Raw genomic sequence first — 24,361 nt, forward strand, 5'->3', positions numbered from 1 at the left:
GTGTTGAAACCTGATCTCTGATTTTCTGGAGGAGTGATAAGATTTTTAGATCAGCCACTTTCATGGCCATATTAGATGTAAGATCAGTACCATTTTTATTTAGGCCAAACCAGACACCATTAGCATCCATTTGGTGAAAGCCTCATACCAGTAAGACCATCCATTCTGCATAAGTATTGACCACAAGATTTCCAGTATATTTGTAACTGTAGCTATATTAAATGTATGTAGGGTACTATTTTCTTGTAGGAACAACTGGGCACTATAAGAAGTCTTCTGGTGAAAATTCATTGTTGATATGACTTTCCATTTAGGAGTACTGACAAGATGTTCAAGATGTCTGTCATGTCAGCCATCTTTGATGTCAGAGTAGCACTATTATCATTCAGGACCAAGTAGTCATAAGAAGTCTTCTGTTGAAAACTCCATGTCAACCTGACTCTCCATCAATAAGGAGTAGTGATAAGATTTTCAGGATGGCTGCCATGGCACTACATTGGATGTCTCATTGACACAATTTTCTTAAAGACCAAATAGGCAGCATAACAAGTCTTTTGCTAAAACTTCACAATGATATGACCTTCTATTACAGGAGTTGCAATAAGATTTTCAAGATGGCCAATGTGGTGACCATACTGTATACCAGATTGGTGCCATTTTCATTTAAGACCAACTTTACATCACAAGAATTCTTTAAGCAAAAATTTCATGTTGATATGACCATCTATTCATGAGTAGTGATAACAGGATTTTCAAGATGGTGGCTAATATGGCCATATTGGATATCCAGGCAGCACCATTTTCACTTAAAACCAACCTGACATCATAAGAAGTCTTTCAGTGCAGACACTATGATTAAATATGACCATTCATTCAGATGAAGTAGTGATACTATTTTCAAGATGGCCACCTACAGAATGGACATATTTAAAATCCTGTATTGAAGCAATGACTACATACCAATATTAGTTTTATCATATGAATAAGTATAGACCAATATCCATTTTATTTCATAAAAATCTATAGACCAATGTCAGTTTTATCATATGAATAAGTACAGACCAAAGTTGGTTTTATCTTATAAATAATTAAAGAATATCAATTTTATCATATGAATAGCGTTAGATCAATACCAGTATTATCGTTGCTTTTAAAGACATCTGTAAAATGCTGTTTGAATTGAAGTTAGGAATTACCTGAAATCTTCCAATCTACTGAATTAATGACAAGCAGGCTTTCATGAAAATCATTCATGTTACAATACTGAAAGACTGGTTATTAACTGAAATACAGACTGGTTTTTAACTACAATACTGAATGACTGGTTATTAACTTCAATACTAAATGACTTGTTATTAACTACAATACTGAATGACTAGTTAACAGCTATAAATCAAGAAACTCTAGTAGGTACAGTGTTTTTGGACCTTACAAAGACTTTTAATCTTGTTACTCACAAACTCCTACTTGAAAAACACAGAATATAGGAAGTGCACCATGAAAGTTTAATTTGGCTTCAATCCTAACTTGAAGGAAGACAACATTACATTTCCTATTTATGGCAAATAAACTTTCAAATAAGAAACTCCTCATGTCAGGTGTTTCAAAAAACTAAGTTCTTGGACCATTACAATTTTGACCGTACATCAAGAAATTAACTTATGATATGAGCTATACACTACTAACAGCATACAATTATGACATGACATTTACATGCCTATAATAATAATAATAATAATAATAATAATAATAACAATAATAATAATAATAATAATGACGTTATTTCAAGAAGAAGCTAATTTGGTCAACTGATCAATCTTCCATGAGTCCTTATCAAACAATCATACCTGTGAATAACAGACCAAGCTGAACTGTCATTCTATAATATGCCAACAGATACAGTAGGATTCACTCTGTTCACATTCAATCACTGGTGCAGTGTAGACCCTGATTTGCCAGCATACTGTGCAGCAACAGATCTAGGTTTATAGACGGATTAGTGTTGGTAGGGATAATACATCGTCTGCTGGAGCATTACAAATTTTGAATCAGAGAACTCAAAAGTAATTTCTGTGTATGCTGGCAAATGTTTGAACACAGGAAACAATCTATTATCACTACTCAGAATATTCATTATTCTGAGCATTCTAGCAAATGTTTGAACACAGGACACAATCTATTATCACTATGCAGAATATTCATTATTCTGAGCATTCTAGCAAATGTTTGAACACAGGACACAATCTATTATCACTATGCAGAATATTCATTATTCTGAGCATTCTAGCAAATGTTTGAACACAGGACACAATCTATTATCACTACTCAGAATATTCATTATTCTGAGCATTCTAGCAAATGTTTGAACACAGGACACAATTTATTATCACTACTCAGAATATTCATTATTCTGAGCAATTCTGGCAAATGTTTGAACACAGGAAACAATCTATTATCACTATGCAGAATATTCATCTACAGCATTATCACTTATTAGAATATTCATTATTCTGAGCATTCTAGCAAATGTTTGAACACAGGAAACCATCTATTATCACTAGTCAGAATATTCATTATTCTGAGCAATTCTGGCAAATGTTTGAACACAGGAAACAATCTATTATCACTACTCAGAATATTCATTATTCTGAGCATTCTAGCAAATGTTTGAACACAGGACACAATCTATTATCACTATGCAGAATATTCATTATTCTGAGCATTCTAGCAAATGTTTGAACACAGGAAACAATCTATTATCACTACTCAGAATATTCATTATTCTGAGCATTCTAGCAAATGTTTGAACACAGGACACAATCTATTATCACTACTCAGAATATTCATTATTCTGAGCAATTCTGGCAAATGTTTGAACACAGGAAACAATCTATTATCACTATGCAGAATATTCATCTACAGCATTATCACTTATTAGAATATTCATTATTCTGAGCATTCTGGCAAATGTTTGAACATAGCAAACCATCTATTATCACTATTTGGAGTATTTATTATTCTCAGTATTCAGGAAAATGTTTAAGCATAGCAAATCTACTGTTACCATTCATGTACATGTATTCTGTTGGTTCATGGATGAAGAAAGGACAAAATGTAATCCTGTAAATGTTGTAATAGGTGTTTTATGGTCACTGACCCTTTTATTGTGGGATCTGCCTCCTGATGACATTCCACCCAGAATGGAGATATCAAAAATCCTGTATTGAAGTAGCATGTGAAATTGTGTACAGCTAACATCACAAAAGTAAACAACATCAAATCAGCTAAAACTAGCCTAATCATGTGTGTGTGTGTGTGTGTGTGTGTGTGAGAGAGAGATTTGGATTTTTGATAGCTTTAAAAACATTTCAGTCATATCACTACGATGTCTGGAGTGTGGCAGTTTATAGTGATGTCTAGCACTGGGGCATCATGCTGCAGACATGTAGTTTTTAGATGTCCCAAGAATTAAAACCTTGATATTTGGCCCAGAATATCATTAAGATATGCAGCTGCCACTCTATGGAATGAGCTACCAAACCAATTTAGAGTGCAATCAAACTTTAATTAATTCACATCTTTTAATTCCATCCTGGAATGGTAAAGACTGTTAATGAAATGTCTGTAAATAATACTCACCCTCATCTGCCATGATGACTAAACGTTTGTGTTAGCATTTGTTCTTTTTCTGTCCTAGTCTTGTGTACTAATCAAGTGCCCTTCTGTTTGCTTCATTCTTTTTAAATAAGGCATAAGCTGCATTGCAGCATGCTTTTTACTCCTAATTTGGGGATTCTGCATTTATTTTAAATTTCAATTTTTACCAATAATTTTAAAAAATTCTAAATAGGTTTTGATTTTTTGATTTATCCAGATACTAAATTCACTTTACTCACTCACTTTAAAAATTCTTTGCTTACTCATGTCTCAAGTCATACATTGTGTGTTTTGTCCAACTTGTATTTTGTATTATGACGTGTTTTGATGTCTTGCTAATCATGCTTGTTGTAATGACTCATTTATTGTATGTAATGTCAGTAAAACTCATTAGAGCTTGATGTTACATTGTTATTTTAAATCATGTCAACACTAAATAAATAAATCTTACCTTAGCCTGTCTTATCTTATGAATAACGCTTGTACAAATGCAGTTCCACTGTTTCCAAGAGAATCTTTTATTGCCTCACTTTTGTAAATATGGTGAGAATTTCTGAAATATTCCTTTTCTGACAGCAACAGCAATGGTGTTAACATCAAAGTTGAGTTATAAAACTTTTGGAATGTTATATATATATATATATAAATGGGTGAGATGGGTTCTGCACAAATGTGGGCAAGACACCAGTCATCTAGAGAACACTTGTTAATTAAAACAAACAAAACTTAAGTCAATCTTCTATCTGATCAATACACATCTCTAGACATGTGATCATTACCCATGAGAAGTTTTTTCCTGCAGTCTGAATGCCTCATGTTACAAGTTGAAGTAGGTAGGTGATGTGTGCTGACATTTTCCCATATTTATGGTTTTACCATTAAAGGTAAATTAAAATTCTATTTACCAATATTCCTGCAAACTGGAAAAACATCCAATGCAAGCAATGTGTGACTTGGATTAGTTCTGTAGTATTCATCACCTAAGTGGTAAAGGTTAATGACGAATTGCAAGACTAAATACCAATATTATTTTTTAAATGAACAGACAAAAGTTGTTTTCCAAAACTGAAGAGTATTTATCTGCAAAGATGCATATTAAATCAAACACTTATCATTCGCTTAAGTATAATATTCTCAACAATTCAGTCATAAATCCTTAGGGTCATACACAAGCTGTTTAAATTTAGAGTTGTAAATCATTTTGGTTATACACAATGTGAAGGGGCAAATTTCTGTCGATCTATGAAAAGCACATTAGCTTGGGCCAGAGAACAATTATATAGATTTATGGGGGCAGGCGCTTGTTAAATTGCTATACTGCAGTGATTCCAAATGTCTGGTCAGTAGTAGTAGTGAGTTTTAAATAAGGCATTCATTTACTTAACTGCAAGATGGACTATTAGGGACATGGCTAACTTTGATTTCCTAGTATAACTGTCGAATTTGAAAAATTGCAGGAACAGTTATTGGAAAACCTGGAAGGTCAAGTTGACCCCTAAAGGAAAAGGCTGTCGAATTGTTTGAATTAGTCGTCTTGTTTTTATAGGAATTAGGTTCTAAAAAGTTCATGTATTACTTTAGTTAATATGAGTTACGAGAATCCATGTGAATTCACTGATTTATGCATATAGCATAGGCTCTCCTGTAGTTTATACAGGTGAACAGACAAGCATATAGCATAGGCTCTCCTGTACTGCATATCGGTATACAGGCAAGCATATAGCATAGGCTCTCCTGTACTTCATATAGGTGTATAATGTTTTAATGTTTTTCTAATTTCATGTTGTTTGTTTTTGCAATAATATTATTATGTTTCTTATCTTATAGGTGTTGTCTAATGTTGTAAAGCACCTAGAGCTTCTAAAGATTAGGCGCTATACAAAGTCCTCATTATTATTATTACAGAGATGCATATAGCATAGGCTCTCCTGTATTTCATAAAGGTGAACAGGCAAGCATATAGCATAGGCTCTCCTGTACTTCATATCAGTGCACAGCAAGCTTATATCATACATAGGCTCTCCTGTACTTCATATCAGTGCACAGCAAGCTTATATCATACATAGGCTCTCCTGTACTTCATAAGTGTACAGGAAAGTATATAGCAGAGGCTCTCCTGTACTTCATATCAGTGCACAGCAAGCTTATATCATACATAGGCTCTCCTGTACTTCATAAGTGTACAGGAAAGTATATATCAGAGGCTCTCCTGTACTTCATAAGTGTACAGGAAAGTATATAGCAGAGGCTCTCCTGTACTTCATATCAGTGCACAGCAAGCTTATATCATACATAGGCTCTCCTGTACTTCATAAGTGTACAGGAAAGTATATATCAGAGGCTCTCCTGTACTTCATAAGTGTACAGGAAAGTATATAGCAGAGGCTCTCCTGTACTTCATACAGGTATACAGGCAAGTTATAAAATGTAAATGATTCACATCTTCAGTTTTCAACTCATATGTATCTTCTGGAAATGGTATAAAATACCTTATTTATCTCTAAATCTTTTCAGTATTCATTTTCCTACCAGGTTCATATTTCTAAATTAACCATGCAAAAAAATAACATCTCAGACTCATAACTTGACTATCAAAATCACATTTCCAGTGAGAATAAAGCTCTTTAAACAAATCCTGAAGCAAATATGATTCCAACATTTATTTGGTGGAGGTGTCTGTTATTTTAAATATTTCATTATTATATTATGCCTGTGTTTGAACAGTGGATGATACAACATGGTGTAATGTGTGATACATGTAATGTGTGATAAATCCAACATGATGTAACCTGTGATAAAACCAACATGATGTATTGTGTGATAAATCCAACATGATGTAATGTGATAAATCCAACATTATGTAATGTGTGATATATCCAACATGATGTAAAGTATGATAAATTCAACAGGACATGTGATAAATACAACATGATGTAATGTGTGATAAATCCAACATCATGTAATCTGTGATAAATCCAACATCATGTAATGTGTGATAAATTTATCATGATACAAAGTATGATAAATTCAACATGTGTGATAAATACATGATGTAACCCGTGATAAATACAAAGTGATGTAATATGTGATAAATCCAACATGATGTAATGTGTGATAAATCCAACATGGTGTAATATGTGATAAATCCAACATGATGTAATGTGTGATAAAACCGACATCATGTAATGTGTGATAAATCCAACATCATGTAATGTGTGATAAATCCAACATCATGTAATGTGTGATAGGTTGTTGAATCAACATGCTTAAAAAGTTATTCCTGGTAGGCAACAATAACATTCCCCAACTACATTTGATTTCAGCTGCTATATTCCAAAAATGTGCACTGACACCAGTGAACTGCTTCCTGTGCATTTCCTTTACATTGACTTTCATGATGTGCATGTTATGAGCCAAATTAAAATAATATCCATTCTTCTGATGTTATATAAGTGTGACAACAGATAGCTGAATGAGTTAGCATTTAGCTTTTTGTTGTTGAAAAGGTCTTCAAAATTACACCGGTAACTTATTTTCATTTGCTAGAATTAGTGCTACTCACCATTTCTTTGTTCCCAATAAAATAGCATGCCACTTATTTAGAATTATGCTTGGAACTAACAAAAACAAGTTCTATTCAACATTATATCATAAAAATAATCAGAGGAATTTCAAGTGGAGTTACCCATTTACAGAATTAAGAATGAGAATTAGATGGCAACCAGTTACTGAGAAGTTATGCAGCTAATGCTACATCTATATTGTATATTTGTTACCTTTATATTGTATATTAATAAAAAAATCACAGAGACAGTTATTTAAGTTTTGACAAAAAATTAAGAATAATAATCATGGACACTAATCCAACATTTTACTGATTTTTTCCCCTCCTTGAAACAGACAGGCATGGATACAAAGTGTTTGGAGCATTAAGCTGTAACACTATAATACAATGTTTCTTTGATAACGTACAAATATATACTAAAGAACAAACAATAATTGCATGTGAGGAGGTAAAATAAAAACAACAGGTTGAATCAAACCTTTACATCATAACACTGATTCTGTTAAGTTGCTTTTTCTGCAGCACTCTTTGCTTCCTGTTCTTGCTGATCATTATTAGAAAATAACATTATTAAGCTGTTTATTTATGAGAAAATCTGTTGTTTGAATCATTCTGTCAAAAAAAATTCACTCCTGATGTGTGTTTTGATTTTGACTTTGACTGCTATCGTGGCATGTTTCAATCAGTTAAGTAAATTATCTCAGTCATTTTGTTTCATCATTAATCTCTATGACCATCAGAGGATGTTTGCTGAACAATGTTTACAATCAATGATGCCAAAGAAATTAGTTTTGGGATACACCAGTGATATACACAGTGATATAATTCTCTGTTAATAAGCTCCTCCTCCACTTTTACAACAGTTTTGACAATTTTTAAGTAATAAAGTCCTCTAAAACATTTTAAGTTCATACATTGCTTTTTCAAACATGTTGCAAGGCAATCCTCTTAACGGTACCATTGATAAAGTCTCCAGCAAGGAAACTTTAGCTGGTATTTATTTGAAGCTTTCATTGATTCAAACAACTTTTAAATAGCCACATTAATGGTCCTTTAATTGCTTGTGAAAATAATCAAATTTCATGGCTTGAAAGATTACAAAAATCTGTGATTTAGAACTTTCTAGTGTTAGTGAGGTCCCATGGTTTAAGTAACACTCCAGCTGCAAATGTTTTTTTCCTGTAACATTTGGTGGTATCAGCAGCACATGTTTCAGTTTCTTTGAAGGGTGAATATGGATGACATTTGCAGTAGAATGTCAAGTTTAGGAATGGGAAGTGCAGCGGTCAAGAGTATGGGTTCTTTCATATCATGGTACATGTGCCTACCTGGGAAACAAAGTACTGGAGTCAATCCTAAATGGCAGTTATTCTTTCCTCCTGCCCTTTTACACCATAAATGATGGAGCTCCTGTACTCTTGCTAAGATGGTATACAAACATCAGAACAGCTTGTGTTTCCAAGTGCATGTTGCATAACTTCAAATCTACTTCTAAATATTAGAAAATAATTAAAATAAATTAAACTTGACTGACCTTTAATAGCATGGGGTTACCCACTCTAAGAGCTGCCTCAAGAGATCTCATGTACTTAGGGTCGGAGGCTGAGATGATCTTCAAGCTTTTTCCTTCCATTTCTTTAATCCATCTAGAATGGTAAAATATAATCATAACTATGTCAGCAATCACATAAAAGAACACTTTTATTAACAGAATTTATTTGCTTTATGACATAGGGCAGACATGATCTTCAGCATGGCAGGTGTTGCTATTGAGAGGAATTTAAATTACTTTTCATCACACTGACAGGAGTGACTACTACATGATGTGTGCTTTTGTGCACTGATTGATTTCTGCAATTTTCTGCAGACGCCACATGCCATTTTGTCATATTATGCCAAGTTTCCTATTCTGGGGCAGTCCCTATTGTCAAATCATGCTCCATTTCCTATATTGGGGAGTCATCATTGCAAAATCATGCCCCATTTCATATATTGGGGAGTCCCTATTGCCAAATTATGCCCCATTTCCTATAATGGGGGAGTCCCTATTGCCAAATTGTGAAGGCCACATAAATCCTTTTCTATGGTTCGTTAATTTTCCTACTCAACAGACTGTCAAGTTTGGTACTCAACATTCATAATTGTCCAAAAGGTGTGCCAATCTCAGGCAAAAGTTACCTATTATTTTTGTTTTTGTGATCTTAATTAGGTATGAAGGATGTACTAATTACATCCATTGTTTGAAGTCTTGTAGACTATCACCAAATGAATTAGGCAATTTGATTAGTATGAGTTATAGCTGAAATTGGGTTTTCAGGGGCCAGATTGGAAACCTTACATTCTTGATTGGCCAGTCATCTTTCATCCACCATTCAGCTCTGCTCTGATGAGTACTCATCTCTGTGATCTCCTCATATAGTGTTGCTGGAACTACTCCAGCCAGAGACCATTTGTAACTCTTTCAGATTAACTGGTTCCCACAAGTCTAGTTTTCCTATTCCAGGGTTAATGCATTGGTATTAACATGTAAGTTATTTGATTGACCTGGTTTCTCCCATCTTCACTGTTGTTTTAATCTATGAACTGGCTGGTGGCTTACTGAATATGGATGACTCACCTCACATGATTCACTCTGGTGTCCTTTGCTGGCATGTGATGTGGTGACAATGATGGAATGCCAGGTTACTCTTTATGGCACAGGGCATACTTGATTATGTATATGGCAGAAAGCTAAACTTTATGGAACAGGGCATAGCGGAACACGAAGTTAATCTTTATGTTATAAGCATACTCAATTCTGAAAATGGCAAACATGAAGCTAATCTTTATGATGTAGGGCAGGCTTGATTATGAACCGAGTGCAGTGCTCCAGAACATTACACCATTACCATTCCTGAAACATTTAACAGTTTGAATAGTGGCAGCACTCACCTTTGCTAGCCAAAGCACTATTTGATTGTGATTCCAGTTTAAAGAGAGAAGCAAAAAGAACTTGATAAAAATAAACAAAACTTGTCATAGAAGGAGAAATCTTTCATACTTACTTGACCGCCTGCCCTTGTGGGTCAATAATTAAGGGCCACTTGTTAGATTTCTTGATAATAATAGCACTGACCGTTGAGTGACTATCTCGTGGTAATCCCTCATTCTGCCAAATCAAGACCTAGGGGACAAATATAAATTATTATTTGATGACTTCACACTGCAAATCTGCTTGCATAAATTTAGTCTGATCATCAGATTTTCAATGTGATTTTATAAGCTATATTTATATAGTAAACTTTCCATTCAAAAGATAAAAATTAGTTGGATAGAAATTAAAATAACAAAGCAGGGTGATAACACACAAAATTATCATTTGATTCTTTATCCTGCTCCTCAGCCCATCCTCTGTCCAATCCAATCTCAGCCCATCCTCTATCCAATCAAATTACTTAAAAGGTTTGCAGCCCACATCTTCAACAATATACAAGTTGCTAATAATAACAGCTACAAAAAAACTAATGGGTTTGATTTAAGAATACAGTGAAAATTCCCAATATTAACTGAAACTGTAACCTGGTCTCATTGCCAATATGGCACTTCTAATTCAAAGCCAACCATTCAATAATGGCTACCTCCATAAACTGACCCAAATGTTTGGTACCAGGGGTGTGCAGTTCATTATATATTTTGTAAGGTATATCAAAAATTCTTCATAATTGTAAGCTTTACAGATGTTAATTTTTGAAGATTGCCTGTATTTCATTTCAATGGTTGTGGCAATCCATCTTTTTTCCCCAATTATCTGAGTAGCAAACAATTTACATTTTCATGAAGATGCAAGTTGAAGCTGGAGAAGAAAATAAATTGATACCAAAAATACTCCTAGATACAATACTCACCTACTTTTATCCAGAGATAAATAAAATCAAAAAGAAAACTGCACAAAAAATATCTGGGAAACCTTATCTAAATGCAAAAAGTCAGTAGACCAGTGGGAGTGGAAGCTTGATGTATTACATTTTGGTTACAATAATTCTATGTTGACTTTCAAGTGGCAATTCTTCCAAATTTTCAAAGTATGGTAAAATTTGTACCTTTCAAACAATGCCTATCATATTGTTTGTAGCCTTGAGTACATATGCATATATACATGGAGTATATGACAAAGTCCCCACTTTTGTTACAAAAGCACATGAACAATGACATGGTCAGGCCTTTATCAAGCTTTAACGGTACCCTTGCCTTGTACCCTTGTGGTAACATATTTGATCCCCTGTTATGCTAAGGGGATATGGTTGTCCATCTAAGTAGGTGGTTTCCTTACTCTGGAATCTCCCGTACCTTCCACCTGCAAACCACATCACAACAGCACCCTAGGCACTATTGAAACTTGTTGTGCAATTGACATGCTTTAGAAAATTTAAAATGGTAAGGATGTGTGTATGGAATGCACTGACCTGATGGGCATCGACAGTGTTCTTAATAAGATCAAAGTCCTTGGATATTGGGATTTTGGCATTTTGGCACACGCTAACCCAGTTTTGGATCAGATCCTTGCGATACTTAGCAGTCAAAGGGCCAATATATGCAACACTTGCTGCTGCCACCAGTGTATCTCCAACTAGGCCTTGTAGCTTGAAGTCAAGTTCATTCACAGCCTCTGCCCATCGCACCTACAACAGAACAAATTAAACTTAAGAGTCTAGATCTGTAATTATTACCTTTCTAATTCTTTTTGTTACCCAACAATCTTGATGATGATGCTACAAGTCTATGGTCTTAAAACTAAGCAACAGAAAACAGCAAACACCAACAAGTTTTGCAAAATTCAACAAATAATTGACTTCTTAGAGTATAAACTGAAAATTTAAAAGGAGCTAACAGTTTTGTGAATTAAATCCCAAACAGTCCTAAAAGTTCAATCAGAAGTTCAAAAGTATAGAGTTCCCAATGAATTCCAGTTGTGATCCAAATGAATTCCAATTTTGAAAGTACTGATGTGCCAATATCCTGGAATGTGATGATGTGTTAACAGTCTTGATGTATCACAGTCATATAATCCAAAATGTCCTTGAATGAAATCACTGTAATACCAAAATAGTGATTTACTCTGAAAATCAAAAAGCACTTAGCAATTCCAGTAAATAATTTAAATAAATAACTCCTCTCAAATATTAACTGAAACACATAATAAAAACTGATTTCTCTATGACTAATATTAAGATATGGAATGAATGATTTCTGTTTACTTCATCCTTATACAAAAACTTTGGACACAATAACTAAACCATGATGAGGTCCTTTTATCATCAAATTCATTTCCAGAAGAATCTAAGTTGTAAGCAAGGTTAAGTCTCTTACTAAAAATTTAGCAATAAACAAGTAATACAACAGGTGCACCAGGAATTCCTAAGGAGAACACCAATGTCCTAAATTTAAACTCAAGTAAACATGTTTGCCTCTAGTAATAATTATCTGAATATATAATTTAAAATCGTAAAGACATATTAGCTATGTAATCTGTTGTTTACAAAATTATTTTCTTTTTGCCAGGTAGGCCCTAAACTCAACTACTGACCAAAGTCAATCACACAATATAGATATACATAACACTGAATAATGACCTCAGGGTTGAATACACTAAAGCAATATTGGTTTTCCAATTTCATAATTAAAAACTATAAGAAAACATTCAAAAGATAACTGAATATTTACCACCTTTTGTCTGTTATAATTACAAACTGCTTTTGTTAATTATGGAAAATAAATAGATACACAAATTCATATTGCATGGTATGCCTTCTACTCAAATGTTCTCAATGAAGCAGGTGGGTGTTGTAAAGAAAAGAGAGGAGGATGATAGGGTTGGCACTGTGGGTACTTCTATTGCTAAGTAAATTCTGCCATAAAATATATTTTTTATATTGCTACATTGTAACCACCTTTTCATCTGCCAGAGCACTGATAAGAACAGCTGCTCTCTTCAGACGCAGTTCTGTGGTTTTCTTGTATTGTTTTAGAGCCTCACGCTGATTAACACTGTCCTGGTACTGCTGTTGTAGTGTGTTGAAATGGTCCTGAATCTAAAACACAATGCAGAAAATATAGAATAAATAAATACATTTCATATCTATATATCAATCTATCCATCTTTTCCTCTGTCTCTTTATCTACCTGTCCATCTATCCATCTTTTCCTGTCTCTTTATCTACCATTCCATCTATCCATCCAACCATCCATTCCTCTATCCACCTAAATTCCATTAGCATACTTCCTTTTTTCTGACATTTTTATTGGATTAACAATGATATAGAAAAAGGTTGTATTTAAGACATTTTTTTTTATATACTAAGATACTTAATTTCAGATGTTTATATGAACATGGCCCCACTGTGTTTATGGTGTGACATGATGGAGTGAAAGGAGTATACAGAACACCTCTAGACATAGGAATAACAAAGCTATCAAATCTACTTTCATCTACATACATGCATGACAAATAAGTGTCACCTTGATAATAAAGTAGTATAGTTTTGACAATAATAACACAAAGAACAAATGGAATCAAACTTTTCTTGATTAAATTTTGTACAGAAAATAGTAAATATACACTCAATAATCAATAAATACATGCTAATAATGAACTGAAAACAACAGCCGACACAATGTCTATGGATGTAGCTGAATCTCTATGGAGTTCATATGGCTGTGATTACAAATAAATTATGCAGTTGCATTTATATATCATGTGACTGAATTGCCATCCATATAATCATAGACTCATGTCTCAAGCAAAGATAAACTTGACCTATCCAGGAACAATAACATCTAAAACAAATGGCATGATAAACTATGAGGGTAACAACTCTGAATAAAATGATAAATTATGAGGGTAACAACTCTGAATAGAATGATTAACTATGAGTAACAACTTTGAATAGAATGATAAACTATGATGGTAACAACTCTAAATAGAATGATAAACTATGAGGGTAACAACTTTAAAATAGATTGAAAAACTATGAGGTTAACAACTCTAAACAGAATGATAAACTATGAGGGTAACAACTCTAAATAGAATGATAACAATGAGGGTAACAACTCTAAAACCCTCTCCTGATATTTTCAACTGATGACCAATTCCTCTCCTTTTCAATCATTCTCAAGTGATGACCAACCCCTCTCCTGAGTAATTATTCTCATGTGATGAAAAATACCTCCTGAGTAATCATTCTCAAGTGATGACAACACCTCTCCTTATCAATTACTCTCAAGTGATGACAAAAATAATTCAATGTTGTTTGAATTTTGATGTCTTGTATGTGAGTATATACAATAATTCAATGTTGTCTTCATTTTAATATGACTTGTATGTGAGTATATATAATAACTCAGATGATGTTTAGCATTTTGATATGACTTGTAGGTGAGTATATACGATAATTCAATGTTGTTTGCATTTTGATTTGACTTGTATGTGAGTATATACAATCATTCAATGTTGTTTACATTTTGATATGACTTGTATGTGAGTATATACAACCATTCCTGTATTCACAAAACTCCTCCTTAATTGCACAAACTAAAATTTTCATAGCTTATAAATAAACTAAAATTTACATAGCTTATAAATTAAAATTTTCATAGCTTATAAACTAAAATTTTCATAGCTTATAAACTAAAATCTACATAGCTTATAAATAAACTAAAATTTTCATAGCTTATAAACAAAAATTTACATAGCTTATAAATAAACTAAAATTTTCATAGCTTAAAAATAAACTAAAATTTTCGAAGTTTATAAATAAACTAAAATTTTCATAGCTTATAAACTAAAATTTACATAGCTTATAAATAAACTAAAATTTTCATAGCCTATAAATAAACTAAATTTACATAGCTTATAAACTAAAATTGTGATAGCTTATGAACTAAAATTGTCATAGCTTATAAATAAACTAAAATTTTCATAGCTTATAAACTAAAATTTACATAGCTTATAAACTAAAATTTTCATAGCTTATAAATAAACTAAAATTTTCATAGTTTATAAACTAAAATTTTCATAGCTTATGAACTAAAATTGTCATAGCTTATAAATAAACTAAAATTTTCATAGCTTATAAACTAAAATTTTCATAGCTTATAAATATACTAAAATTTTCATAGCTTATAAATAAACTAAAATTGTCATAGCTTATAAATAAACTAAAATTTACATAGCTTATAAATAAACTAAAATTTTCATAGGTTATAAATAAACTAAAATTTTCATAGCTTATAAACTAAAATTTTCATAGCTTATGAACTAAAATTGTCATAGCTTACAAATAAACTAAAATTTTCATAGCTTATAAATTAAAATTTTCATAGATTATAAACTAAAATTTTCATAGCTTATAAATAAAATGAAATTTACATAGCTTATAAATAAACTAAAATTATCATAGCTTATAAATAAACTGAAATTTACAAAGCTTATAAATAAACTAAAATTTTCATAGCTTATAAATATATTAAAATTTTCATAGCTCATAAACTAAAATTTTCATAGCTTATAAACTAAAATTGTCATAGCTTATAAATAAACTAAAATTTTCATAGCTTATAAACAAACTAAAATTTTCATAGCTTATAAACTAAAATTTACATAGCTTATAAACTAAAAATTACATAGCTTATAAATAGACTGAAATTTACATAGCTTATAAATAAACTAAAATTTTTATAGCTTATAAACTAAAATTTACATAGCTTATAAATAAACTAAAATTTACATAGCTTATAAAATAAAATTTTCATAGCTTATAAATAAAATAAAATTATCATAGCTTATAAATAAACTGAAATTTACAAAGCTTATAAACTAAAATTTTCATAGCTTATAACTAAACTTTACATAGCTTATAAACTAAAATTTACATAGTTTATAAATAAACTAAAATTTACATAGCTTAAAAGCTAAAATTTTCATAGCTTATAAATAAAATAAAATTATCACAGCTTATAAATAAACTGAAATTTACAAAGCTTATAAACTAAAATTTTCATAGCTTATAAACTAAAATTTACATAGCTTATAAACTAAAATTTACATAGCTTATAAATAAACTGAAATTTACATAGCTTATAAACTAAAATTTTCATAGCTTATAAATATACTAAAATTTTCATAGCTTATAAATAAACTAAAATTGTCATAGCTTATAAATAAACTAAAATTTACATAACTTATAAATAAACTAAAATTTTCATAGCTTATAAATAAATTAAAATTTTCATTGCTTATAAACTAAAATTTTCATAGCTTATAAACTAAAATTTTCATAGCTTATAAACTAAAATTTTCATAGCTTATAAATAAACTAACATTTTCAGAGCTTATAAACTAAAATTTACATAGCTTATAAGCTAAAGTTTACATAGCTTATAAATAAACTAAAATTTACATAGCTTATAAATAAATTAAAATTTTCATAGCTTATAAACTAAAATTTTCATAGCTTATAAACTAAAATTGTCATAGCTTATAAATAAACTAAAATTTTCATAGCTTATAATCTAAAATTTACATAGCTTATAAATAAACTGACATTTACAAAGCTTATAAATAAACTAAAATTTTCAGAGCTTATAAACTAAAATTTACATAGCTTATAAGCTAAAGTTTACATAGCTTATAAATAAACTGACATTTACAAAGCTTATAAATAAACTAAAATTTTCATAGCTTATAAACTAAAATTTACATAGCTTATAAATAAACTAAAATTTACATAGCTTATAAATAAATTAAAATTTTCATAGCTTATAAACTAAAATTTTCATAGCTTATAAACTAAAATTGTCATAGCTTATAAATAGACTAAAATTTTCATAGCTTATAAACTAAAATTTACATAGCTTATCAATAAACTGACATTTACAAAGCTTATAAATAAACTAAAATTTTCATAGCTTATAAACTAAAATTTACATAGCTTATCAATAAACTGACATTTACAAAGCTTATCAATAAACTAAAATTTTCATAGCTTATAAACTAAAATTTACATAGCTTATAAACTAAAATTTACATAGCTTATAAACTAAAATTTACATAGCTTATAAATAAACTAAAATTTTCATAGCTTATAATCTAAAATTTACATAGCTTATAAACTAAAATTTACATAGCTATAATTAAACTAAAATTTACATAGCTATAAATAAACTAAAATTTTCATAGCTTATAAACTAAAATTTACATAGCTTATAAACAAACTAAAATTTACATAGCTTATAAACTAAAATTTTCATAGCTTATAAATAAAATAAAATTATCATAGCTTATAAATAAACTGAAACTTACATAGCTTATAAATAAACTGAAATTTACATAGCTTATAAATGAACTAAAATTTACATAACTTATAAACTAAAATTTTCATTGCCTATAAATAAAATAAAATTATCATAGCTTATATATAAACTAAAATTTGCATAGCTTATAAACTAAAATTTTCATAGCTTTTAAATCAACTAAAATTTTCATAGCTTATAAATAAACTAAAATTTTCATAGCTTATAAACAAATTAAAATTTTCACAGCTTATAAATAAACTAAAGTTTTCATAGCTTATAAATAAACTAAAATTTACATAGCTTATAAATGAACGAAAATTTTCATAGCTTATAAACAAACTAAAATTTTCACAGCTTATAAATAAACTAAAATTTTCATAGCTTATAAATAAACAAAACTAGGAGAATTAAAGTAGCATCATATTAAGAAAGAAATGTTTGTTAAATGTGTAGTGTTTTTTGTACCAAATTAACAATATAAGATCTATGACAAAGGTAATATTGAGTTTGAGTAAGCAAAGAGTTTCATGAAATACAGGACCTAAAGTAACTACCACCTCTACCAGTGTACAATAACTGCATAACCATCAACTACATAGACTCAGATCCACTGCTGTAAAATAGACCCAGATCTACTGTTGTAAAATAGACCCAAATCTACCACTGCACAAAGTAACCAGATATACTGGTACAAAATGGACCCAAATTTATTCTTACAAAATGGGCTCATATCTTCTACTGTTAAAAAATTCAGTGGAAGATCATAGTCTACTGTATATTTGATATCATATGTAAATCCTGATTTACTGATGTGTTATGTGATGACAAATCTAGGTCTACACTTGTTATAGAAGGGAATACATTATATGAAAGCAAGTCTGCCAGTTTAATGAGTTGCATAGCAAATGCCACTCAACCCTAACTTGAACCAGAATGCTCCCTCCTCTATCCCCTATCTCACCATTTTCAGGCTGGCTTGCTTTTGTGCAAGACTTTTTCTGGCAAGCTCCAGTGCTTCTCGTGCTTCTTCAACGCGCTTTTGCTTGGGCTTAACCATCTGTAAAATACAACAAAGTACAATTTACACCATCTGTAAAATACAACAAAGTACAATTTGCACCATCTGTAAAATACAACAAAGTACAATTTACACCATCTGTAAAACACAACAAAGTACAATTTGCACCATCTGTAAAATACAACAAAGTACAATTTGCATCACACTTTTGTTACAGTTTAACCATTTACAATTTGCATCATTTTTTATTTGAAAATGCAAAATAACTAGATGAAATAATGTTTTCACCATTACTTTGCTTTTTTAAATATTTTTCCGAAACAGTTCATGAATCATGATCAATTAATCCTGAAATCCAAGTTAAATTACACATTTGTGAAGTACAAAACTTGAAATGAAGCATGACAGTTGCATTTCTCAAACTTTCTATTTACATTTACAGCAAAAGCTGCACAATAAGTATACTGCCAAGCAAAAAACTACAAAATGGTATGCAAAAAAAAAATGTTACCAAATCCCCCCAAAAAACCGATAAAATTGTATGCAATCAATGTTATGTTTACTAAATCTGAAAAAACTTACAAAATCGTATGCAATAAATATGTTATGTTTACTAAATCCCCCTCAAAAACCTACAAAATCATATGCAATAAATACATTATGTTTGCTAAATCAGAATTAAAAAGTACAAAACTGTGTGCAATGAATATCCCAAGTTTACTAAATATGAGAAAAATAAAATTGTATGCAATAAATAGACCAAGTTTGCTAAATCTGAAAATAAATAATCACACTGAAATTACAAGATTTACAGTAAGTCTGACCTCTTTCTTCAGGACACTTCGAGATGAAACTTGGAATATGGACATGACCATTGTATGCCTGAATCCCTTACCTTATAAACTTCATTGTAATGTTCCAAGGCGAGTACCCATTCACACATCGACCTACAAGCTAATGACACCTTGCCGACTGCTTCAGGGTTAAAGTCTGGAATCCTTGAATATTTTTTCAGCTTATGGAATACCTGAAGCACACAAAATGACATCAATATTTATGTATTGATCCTATTACTTATATTATTGTCTTAAAAAGAATACATGGAGAGACCAGTATATTTTATTTATGAATTTAAACCTTCATGCAGTATTTACCACCTATGGCACATTTACATAATAGTCTTGTTTCACTTTCATATGAATTTGATCTTACCTCACATGATAATGGAGAAAATTTTCAAAGGCACATCACTACTATTACCAACTTTTGACACTATTAATGGATTTTTCTTACCATCATTTTTAGTATTGTTCTCCCATTAACACAAAATACTACAAAGCTCACTGTAGCTTCTTTTGTCTATTGAAACTTTCACTTATGCTTTTGTCTTTTAAAGGCTCCCCATTCAATAGATACATGTCAAACTGTTCACCAACACTAGCTATGACTATCAACTACAAAAAATTAAAACATACAAATGCAGAAACATTATACCTAAAGATTTCACTCAACTCTACCATTTATGTCTGATCCTAATGAGGATTCATCCTGTGGCACATTAGTGTATATTGAAAGATTCAATGAATCTATCATAAGTAATTACAGGGTAAGCACACTGAACCCCACCTTGTCTGGTAAACTGTTCTTATCAAACTGGAGCAGTTTCTTGAGGAAATTGGGGTCACCCAGCATCTGTTTGGCAGTAGGCCAGTCTGGTTTCTTCTGGAACAGTAGACACACTGCTGCCATCACATTGGATACCAGAACTGGTGGATTGTTGTACACTCTGGAATTAAGTGATATACATGTATCTGCACATGTGGTATGCCAAAATGGGAGTTATCATTTATTCATTCATGCTTTCATTCATCTATTCAAGTAATTCTTTCATTCATTCAGTCACATGATCCTATATCTATCTCACTATTTAGTATACAGATTCATTTCTGCATAATGAGAAAAAGCATTTGTCCCTGGAAATGAATTGAAATGACATACAAAAATCTAGAAGTAAGCTTCATTTAGTATTGCATATTAAAGAACTTTTACGTTGTAGTGTGCATACAGTATCTTTCTCTCTAATTACCAAAGTTTTGCAGTTAAAAGATAAATGAATCCTCCTTATGTTGTAAATAAAGACTGATTGCATGTTCAATTGCTAGCAAGTTGTCATTGGGCTCAACTGACTGGCTACTAATGTCCAATATTGTACTCTGCTAATCAGAGTGGTTAATTGTTAGAATGTTTTTGTTATTTACATCTGCAATTTCATCAATATATGCATTTATTAAGTATTTGCCCTGTCTGATAACTTACATACTTAAGAAAATGAGAGAGATAAAGGAGAAATGGATAGAAAGAATTACATCAAGAGGATAATAAAGCAAAAGAGGATTAAAGTGCTGAAAGACACATGGGATGAATGAATGCAAGAAGTGGTGTTGAAAATTTACATGAACATGTATACATACAGACAGGTGAAATGAATGTGAGTAATGGAATTGAAAACACTGGACAACAAATTTTTACAAAAGTCATGTTACTGAAATAAAATTAGTCAATTCTTATCAATTTTTATGTGCTGAACACGAATATGACAGTCAAATTGCAAAATTGGCTCTAGTTTTTTTGTAATCTGCAAGAAATTAATGTTTACATAACGAAATGCATTCCAATAGTAAAAGGTCAACTGTAATAGCCTACCTATAAAAAATCAAGTCATTGACTACATCTTAGATTTCTTCGCCTGTCTCTTGTACAGCTGTTCGGGAGCATCTCTGAGGAGTGTCCAGCAGTAGTCAGCCAGCATTGTAGTGGACCATTTTCCCTGGTATCTTTGTTCCATTACTGCGATATCTTGATGAAAACGTTCGCCGTGTTCATCACTAACAATACCACAGTTGCTAGGAAAGAAATCCAAATGGGAATGAAGGAAGTGAATCTTTAGAGACATATTGCAGCCAAGTTTCTTATACTTCATCAACATGTCTTCTACTAGTTCCTTATAGTTTTCTGCCCTAACATTTCCGAGGAAGTTTGTAGAAACTAGGCGAAAAGCATTCCATGCTTGTTTCGCGTCACCTTCCAGCAAGTTGTTGAACCGGTCATCTTTGAAAAGCTCTCGAATCTGAGGACCCACAAAAACTCCCTCTTTAATCTTTGCTTCGCTGAGTCGAGGGAATTTTTCATGCAGGTATCGGAATGCTGGCAAAGTCCGGTCAATGGCTTTCACGAAGTTCTTCATCAAACCTAGTTTGATGTGAAGGGGTGGTAGCAAGATTTTCTGAGCCTCAACCAGAGCTGGGTGTTGGATATTCTTCTCTCCAATGGCTACATTCTGCCTGTGAGTCCATTCCTTCCTCATGTAGTGCATTTCCCTTGCTCGGCTATCCCACTCGCATAAGAAACACATGTATTTTGTATATCCTTGCTGCAGTCCCATTAAAAGGGCAACTACCTTCAAATCACCACAGAGGTGCCAGCTGTACTTGTTATACTCAATGGAATTCAGTAGCTGCCTTAAGTTATCGTATGTCTCTTTCATGTGGACAGCATACGCTACTGGAACAGATGGAAGAATGTTTCCATTGTGCAAAAGCACAGCCTTGAGACTCAGTTTCGAAGAGTCCACAAATAGTCTCCATTCTTGTGGGTCATGAGTGATTTTTAAAGCATTCATGAGGCCCTCAATATCGGAACAGAATATCAGATTACTTTCCTTTCTGAAGAAAGGCTCCAATTGCTGGTGGCGCTTTCGATATGCAGTAATTGTGACATCTTCTTCTAGAAGATTCCATTGTTGGAGTCTTGATCCTAGCAATTCTGCCTTGTTCTTTGATAAGTCCAAATCACGAATCAGGTCATTTAGTTCTTCCTGTGTTATTCTGTGTGGGGTTGATGATGCACCACAGTGAAAATCTGGATCACTGCATGCTGATGGACCAGGAGAAGAACAGGTCGACTCACCTTTGTCTTCGTCAGATGAATCAAGAGAATATTCTGCTGGAGGTTCTGGAATAGGAAGTCCCTCACCATGTGGAACTGGTCTCAATGCAGACGGAATGTTTGGGTAGACTATTCTCGACTTCTTTCGCTTCGTTATTCCGCCGGAAAGAGGAGGAACCAAGCAGAAGTAACAGTCATTTAGGTGGTTGCTTGGCTCTCTCCACACCATTGGGACTGCAAACGGCATTGATGACCTTTTGCAATTCAACCACTGTGAAAGCTGTGTTGTACATGTAGCACAGCATATATGCGGAGCCCAAGGCTTGTCTTGGTCACCAACCTTGCATCCGAAGTAAAGATGATATGCCTTCTTCACTTGAGAATTGATACTTTTCTTCTGGTTGGCAAATGTCACTTCCCCACAAATATAGCAAAAATTGTCCGCGGTATTAACACACTTTCGAGGCATTACTGTTCTTTATTGTACGTAAATGGATAAAATAATAAGTTTTATGTAACAGTAGCTTGAACTGTCTCGCACAACGTCTAAAATATTTTAAATGCTGAACCTATCTGATTGGGCTTTATATAGTACACTGCTTACGTCAGCTTCAGCAGCCGCCTGGCATTAGTATAATAGGCCTACACATGTATAGTACACTGCTGACGTCAACTTACTTCAGCAGCCGCATGGCATTAGTATTGCATTGCATCAGAAAATGATGCAATCAACTGTGGATGATGTGAGCATGATGGTATTATGCAATGTTACATCATTATTCCGGATGTTGCTGCAGTCCTACTGGAGAAATTTACACAGTGAAACATAGAAAATGAGGTATATGAATATCTTCAAAACGAGAGCCAATACAAATTTTTCACGGTTATATTCGTGTTCGGCAGACCAAAATACTACAGATTAGGGCCTTTTCAAGTCAGTAATGATTTCACTGTTGACCAGTGAAATTCAAGTGGACATGTATGCATATAGACAGGTGGGATGAATGTGAGTAATGACATTGAAAATTCAAGTGGACATGTATGCATATAGACATGGTGGATGAATGTGAGTAATGGTATTGAAAATTCATGTGGACATGTATGCATATAGACAGGTGGGATGAATGTGAGTAATGACATTGAAAATTCAAGTGGACATGTATGCATATAGACAGGTGGGATGAATGTGAGTAATGACATTGAAAATTCAAGTGGACATGTATGCATATAGACATGGTGGATGAATGTGAGTAATGGTATTGAAAATTCAAGTGGATTTTTGTTGTTGTTGTTGTTGTGGGGTTTAACGCCATTTTTCAGCACACGATAGGCTATACATGGCGGTCAGTATTAATGGTGGAGAAAGAACCCGGAAAACCCCGGATAGAACCACCGACCCACGAGAAGCTACTGGCAAGCTTTCTCACATGCCCACATTGGCTGAATCTTAAATTCAAGTGGACATGTATGCATATAGACATGTGGGATAAATGTGAGTAATGATACTGAAAATTCATGTGGACATGTATGCATATAGACATGGTGGATGAATGTGAGTAACGGTATTGAAAATTCAAGTGGACATGTATGCATATAGACATGGTGGATGAACGAGTAATGGCATTGAAAATTCAAGTGGACATGTATGCATATAGACATGGTGGATGAATGTGAGTAATGGCATTGAAAATTCAAGTGGACATTGATGCATACAGACAGGTGTGATGAATGTGACTAATGGCATTGAAATTTAAGTGGATATTGATGCATACAGACAGGTGGGATGAATGACAGCAATGGCATTCAAAATTCAAGTGGACATTGATGCATACAGACAGGTGGGATGA

General features: G+C 32.3%; 1 protein-coding gene across 1 annotated transcript in view; it reads right to left on the reverse strand.

Annotated features, from left to right (window-relative positions):
• LOC149804702 (dynein axonemal heavy chain 6-like) overlaps positions 1-24,361 on the reverse strand; it is a 393,112-nt gene that overhangs the window by 138,902 nt on the left and 229,849 nt on the right. The window contains exons 59-65 of the mRNA XM_089933221.1: positions 20,196-20,355; positions 19,465-19,596; positions 18,513-18,608; positions 13,150-13,290; positions 11,665-11,880; positions 10,267-10,385; positions 8,757-8,868 (exon numbers count right to left, since the gene is read on the reverse strand). Of these exons, the coding sequence (XP_089789347.1) occupies positions 8,757-8,868; positions 10,267-10,385; positions 11,665-11,880; positions 13,150-13,290; positions 18,513-18,608; positions 19,465-19,596; positions 20,196-20,355 (976 nt within the window). The remainder of the gene's footprint in view (positions 1-8,756; positions 8,869-10,266; positions 10,386-11,664; positions 11,881-13,149; positions 13,291-18,512; positions 18,609-19,464; positions 19,597-20,195; positions 20,356-24,361) is intronic.

This window comes from Sinohyriopsis cumingii, chromosome 2, assembly GCF_028554795.1.
Source record: "Sinohyriopsis cumingii isolate HCF-2022 chromosome 2, ASM2855479v2, whole genome shotgun sequence".
NCBI classification, from domain to species: domain Eukaryota; kingdom Metazoa; phylum Mollusca; class Bivalvia; order Unionida; family Unionidae; genus Sinohyriopsis; species Sinohyriopsis cumingii.